This window comes from Colobus angolensis, unplaced genomic scaffold, assembly GCF_000951035.1.
Source record: "Colobus angolensis palliatus isolate OR3802 unplaced genomic scaffold, Cang.pa_1.0 Scaffold120, whole genome shotgun sequence".
Lineage (NCBI taxonomy): Eukaryota > Metazoa > Chordata > Mammalia > Primates > Cercopithecidae > Colobus > Colobus angolensis.
The window spans coordinates 937,280-942,764 of record NW_012113142.1 but is presented as its reverse complement, the minus strand read 5'-3'; the positions used below and the strand labels follow the sequence as shown (position 1 = coordinate 942,764).

The 5,485-nt window shown below is 50.7% G+C and overlaps 1 protein-coding gene across 1 annotated transcript in view; it reads right to left on the bottom strand.

The window, feature by feature from the left end:
* Nucleotides 1-5,485, bottom strand: part of CUX1 (cut-like homeobox 1) — a 376,408-nt gene that overhangs the window by 110,454 nt on the left and 260,469 nt on the right. Inside the window, exon 10 of the mRNA XM_011929952.1 lies at nucleotides 744-848. Coding sequence (XP_011785342.1) covers nucleotides 744-848 — 105 coding nt within the window. The remainder of the gene's footprint in view (nucleotides 1-743; nucleotides 849-5,485) is intronic.

The window sequence follows — 5,485 nt, the reverse complement described above, 5'->3', positions numbered from 1 at the left end:
GGGAAACAGAGACTCAGGGACATTAAGCTCCTTGTCCCCATCACCAGACTGCAGAGCTGGGGTCTGCACCGGGGGCTATGGCTCCAACACCCAAGGTCTTAGCTCTGACGCTGTCCCTTGTCCCTACACAGCATTGAAAGACAGTCTGGAAATCAGCAGTTCAAAGCCACCTTGATTGAGCTGGGAATGTTTGGGGTAAGAGCCATTTGCGCTAATTTCAGAAAATGCAAGCTGCAAAAAAATGGTGTGATACCCACTCTTCCTGCTCTATAAACTGGTGCAGAAAGTTACCTTATTACCTCTCTGCCTGCTCACCCCCATCCCCCAGCTCATCCTGAACTGTTCCTCATCTTGCAAGGGCACAGCGGAAACCCTCCATTTCCCTGTGTCATTCTGGAGAGGCTCCTGGTTCGGGTCTCCACCCGCACACCAGCAATCACCCCCGAGGCCCGGCTGGGGCACTGTGACTGTGTCTGGGATTATGTCTGCGTGGCCTCCACCTTGGCCCTGGGTGGACGCCATGCTGGTCTCAGCCCAGCCACGCAGAGTTAGCAAAGCTCTTCCTTCGACTTTAACAAGCTCCGGCCCCCAGTTGGTGAAAGCAAACCCCACCAAGAAAGCAGTACTGGTTAAAACGTGATTCCCGAAAAGAGACGCTGAAAACAAAAAAGGGGCAAGCGGCTGTAACTCGAAGGTGCAGAGGTCAGGCGGGGACAGTCCCCCACGGGGCCGGGGCTACCCACCACGTCTGGTGCCTTCTGGATCTGTGAGGCCAGCTGGAGGGAGTGATTGGCGGATGAGAGCTGTTCCCTTAAGGTCTCCGCCTCTCTCTGAGCCACCTCTGCCCTCTGAAGGAAATGAAAAGGGGTGAAAGAGAAAGTACATTCAGTTTAACAACTGACAATTATTACAAGAACATTCATCAATTCATGCCTGACTGACTATAATTGATTTTCCTAAACACTCAACCTAATAAATGCTAGGAAAAAAAACACAGAATGTGATGGATTTTTATTTTAAACAGTACAAGGAAGAAATAATTGAGCGATTATGACAGTAATTTAACGCTAGGAGCAAAGGAATCCCCTGCTGATACTAATACTCCGGCCCACTGAATTTCCCAGACTGAATAAATACAAGTGGAAATCGAGTCTTTTGATTCAATTTCTTTCTATTCTCATAGACCAAGAAGATTTTATTGCGGGATTACTCCTGGGAGTAATTCTCACGGGTAAACAGTGAATTAAAGACACTTTGGCCATTCTCTTCCTAAAAACACGCACAAACAATGTTGTGGTTGTTTTTCTTCAGCAAGGATTTCCATAAACGTACAGGATGTAAATGCCACCGCTTTTGTAAGGGCTGGGCTTATTTCAACATATTTAACCCTTCCCTGGACAAAGTGTTTTGAATGCTGATCCTGGCATTTTCAGCCAACCAGACCCATCCGAGGGCATAGGCAGGAGGATGGCACAGACCAGCGTGGGGGGCTGCGGGACAAATGAGTGGACTTTTCCAACATTTGCCTGAAATTCCTGAACCAGGAAACCACCACCCCTAGACAGCAAATGGGGATTTCCCACTGGATGACGAGGACAGGTCACCCCCGTGCCCCCCACCCGACAGGGTGTCTGGGAAAAGACAAACCAGGGCAAGTTACCCAAACTCACTGAGCTGCCGCCTACCCATCTGTAAAATGGGAACATGGTCCCTAGCCACGGAAGTGCCCGGGACACAGAACTCAGGCAGAGGTCGTTTGTGAATGGCCTTGTGCCGGTTTAATTCTTAGGACTGAGGCACAGTTTTAAGACAGGTAGGAGACGGTGGCGAATGACATGGGACGTGTGGGCTGAGGCAAAGTTCCGCTTCTTCCTCCCAGACTTACATTCCACTACTAGAAACATTCAATCGGAAAAGCCTGGCCAAGCAGCATCTCCATCGTGTGTTTTCCTGTTTTGTGGCATGGCAGCGTGTGGCTAATAATTGCTGAGAAAGGACTCAGACAGACAAGAAGTTGGCCTGCCCTGGAACTGGCTGATTAATCTAGTTCTAGGAGGAGTGGCTTTGGCAGGTTTAAGCAATTCTGTGGCAACAGCATGGAATCTATTTGCCCCGCATACAGACAAACTATGATTTTTTTTTTTTTTTTTTTTTGAGACGGAGTCTTGCTCTGTTACCCTGGCTGGAGTGCGGTGGCATGATCTTGGCTCACTGCAGCCTCCACCTCCTGGGTGCAAACGATTCTCCTGCTTCAGCCTCCTGAGTAGCTAGGATTACAGGTGCCCACGATGCCTGGCTAATTTTTGTGTTTTGAGTAGAGATGGGGGTTCACATGTTGGCCAGGCTGGTCTTGAACTCCTGACCTCGGATGATCTGCCTGCCTTGGCCTCCCAAAATACTGGGATTACAGGTGTGAGCCACCATGCCCAGCCAATTTAGGATATTTCTAATGGCAGTTCCGTCTGCCCAGGGTGGTGCTGGTGGCCGTCTGCCTTGCCTCTCCAGGAGCTCTTGGAATTACATTCAGTTGAATTCACGTGGTGCCTGGCTGGGTCTGTCTAGGCCCAAACAGGTCACCTCTATCACTATCTCTCGTCCACACTGAATCTAGAACCAGCCATCAGGAAACTGGCAAGGTGACCTGTATGTCCAGGACTATGGAGGTGATTGCTGGTTCATGTTAACTAATCAACTGTTTTTTTTTTTTTTTTTTTTTCTGAGATTGGAATCTCACTCTGTTGCCCAGGCTGGAATGCAGTTGTGCGATCTCAGTTAACTGCAACCTCCGCCTCCTGGGTTCAAGCGATTCTCCTGCTTCAGCCTTCTGAGTAGCTGCGATTACAGACATGCACTATCATGCCCGGCTCATTTTTGTATTTTTTGTAGAGATAGGGTTTTGCCATGCTGGTCAGGCTGGTCTTGAACTCCTGACCTCAGGTGATCCAACCGCCTTGGCCTCCCGAAGAGCTGGGATTACAGGTGTGAGCCACTGCACCGAGCCTAATCAACTATTAAGACTACAGAAAAATGTTTTCTTCAACAAAAAAGATTTTTCCCAGTTTATTTCCAGATGGGTCATGCCAAGTGTTTCTGATAATCACGTCACATCACTGAAGAGCTTACGCCTCCCTTGCTGGTCAGTTCAACTCTTGGGCACAAAATATCTAGGACTGCCTGGAATAAGATATATTTGGAGATATTTCCCCTGGTCTCTTGGGCTAGGAAACCTATTTCTTAGCCTAGTGGAGAAGCTGGCTCTGAAGTGTTCTGGAACAGCCAGAGCAGGGGAAGTCCTGGGCACCAGGTTATAAGGTGTCCCTGGGAGCCTACATGGGTTTCAAGCAGGCTTTAGCTGTTCAGAGCGGATACCATCTCATCACAGGGTGGCGGTTCACAAAAGAAGGGATCTAGCTGTTGATGATTTCGATCTCTGATTGCATAATTTCTTTCTTTCCCTCTTTTTTTATTTTTTGAGATGGAGTCTCACCCTGTCGCACAGCAGTGTGATTCTGGCTCACTGCAACCTCCATCTCCCAGGTTCAAGTGATTCTCCCATCTCAGCCACCTGAGTAGCTGGGATTACAGATGCGCGCCACCATGCCCAGCTAATTTTTGTATTTTTAGCAGAGACAGGGTTTCACCCTGTTGGCCAGGCTGGTCTTGAACTCCCGATCTCAAGTGATCCGCCCGCCTCAGCCTCCCAAAGTGCTGGGGTTACAGGTGTGAGCCCCCGAGCCAGGCCTGACTGCAAAATTTCTGTGGAGTGGTTGCATTTGCAGTTTCCAAGTTCACGGACAGTCTCTCTGTGGCCTGTCTGTTGGCGGTCACGGTGGTCAGACTTCTATCACTTTTGGCTTCACCTCGTTACTTTCAAGCAACTTTCTGCTCACATAGTTATTTAGGATTTCTGTCCTGAGGGCGTCGAAAAAAACAGAAAACTCAAAAAACGAAGCGTTGAGGTGGTTTGTATGGTGAGACATCCATGAAACAGGAGAATTCCCTAAAAACAGGCCTCATGGCAGTGAAAGGAAGGAACAGGGAAACAGAGGCTGATCGGCAGCTGGGATGAACTCGTTTCAGGAGCTGAGAAGTGTAGCCCGTTGCTGGCAGCTGAGGCAGGAAGAAGGGGGCCCTGTGCTGGTTCGGTGCATGGTGACACTGGTTTTGAGGCTCTGGCATCTTCCTGAAGACCCCTGTTCAACCACCTGTAGCTGTGTTTCTAGATCCGGAACCCCAGACGCAAGAGCCACCGGTGGCTGCCCTGAGACATCACTTCCCTGTGATTACTGCCGGGCTCCCGTCTCCTCCTGTGTCTCTGCAGAGGCAGAGCTACCGGGAGTCCTCACTCTACTTTTGTGTCTGCCTCACCATAAGAACGGCCCCTCGCCGAGCCTGAGCACTGTCCCGGGAGATCTTTCTTGTTGTTTCTTGCCTATTCTCTGTCCTTTGCTGAGAAACCAGAGTAGATGCTAGAAACACGGGGGCGAGGAGGGTACTGCTTGCATATCGGTGGTAACCCAGACTACGATGGCAGAAAACAGTCGCCCAGCAAGGGGACTGGCGGCCATGGGGCTCACACAAGCCGATGCCTGCCACCTGGCGACGGTATCCAGGACATTGTCATGAAGGTCCCTGGCATGTGTGGCCCCAGGCACACCTCACATCCTTCTCCTCTCAAAGTGGAAGACCCTTTTCGGGGAAATGACTCTTAGCCGGCATCAAGTTAAACTCTGCCTCCCTTCAGCAGTCACCTGGGAGGTAGCAAGCAGCCAGTGACACCGTGTCTCAGGAATTCTTGCTGTTAGAGTCAAGCCAGCAAATACAGAGCCGGTTTCCACCGTGAGACCCGGGGGGGCTTCACGTCTCTGGGGAAGGTGAAGGAGGCTGTTCTGCTCCCTGGGCTGGTGTCACATTCTTCACTGGGTGATTTGGGGAGGGGCAGCTGGAACCAGGGGTCCACGAGGTCACCTCATCCTAGAGGAAGTTCCACAGGCCCCCCGACCCCTGCCCATCTCTCCTCTGCCCCTGCCCATCCCTCCCAGCACTTTGGGAGGCTGAGGTGGGCAGATCACTTGAGGTCAGGGGTTTGAGACCAGCCTGGTCAACATGGTGAAACCCTGTCTGTACTAAAAATACAAAAATTAGCTGGGTGTGGGGGTGTGCACCTGTAGTCCCAGCTACACAGTGGACTGAGGCAGGAGAATTGCTTGAACCCAGGATGGGGAGGGTGCAGTAAGGTCACACGACTGCACTCCAGCCTGGGTCACAGGGCAAGCAAGACTCCATCTCAAAAAAAAAAAAAAAAGTTTTCCTCTAATCTCAGTGCCCCCGATTGGGATGTGAATACAGGATGCAGACAGCTACTTCCAGGCCTCTAAAGTCTGAACAATTTGACTCATAAAACATGGTGAGGCACCATGGGAAGGACACAGAGAGGGATGGGCTTGCAGAGGATAAAGACAGGGCCTTGGGCCAGCTGCAGCCT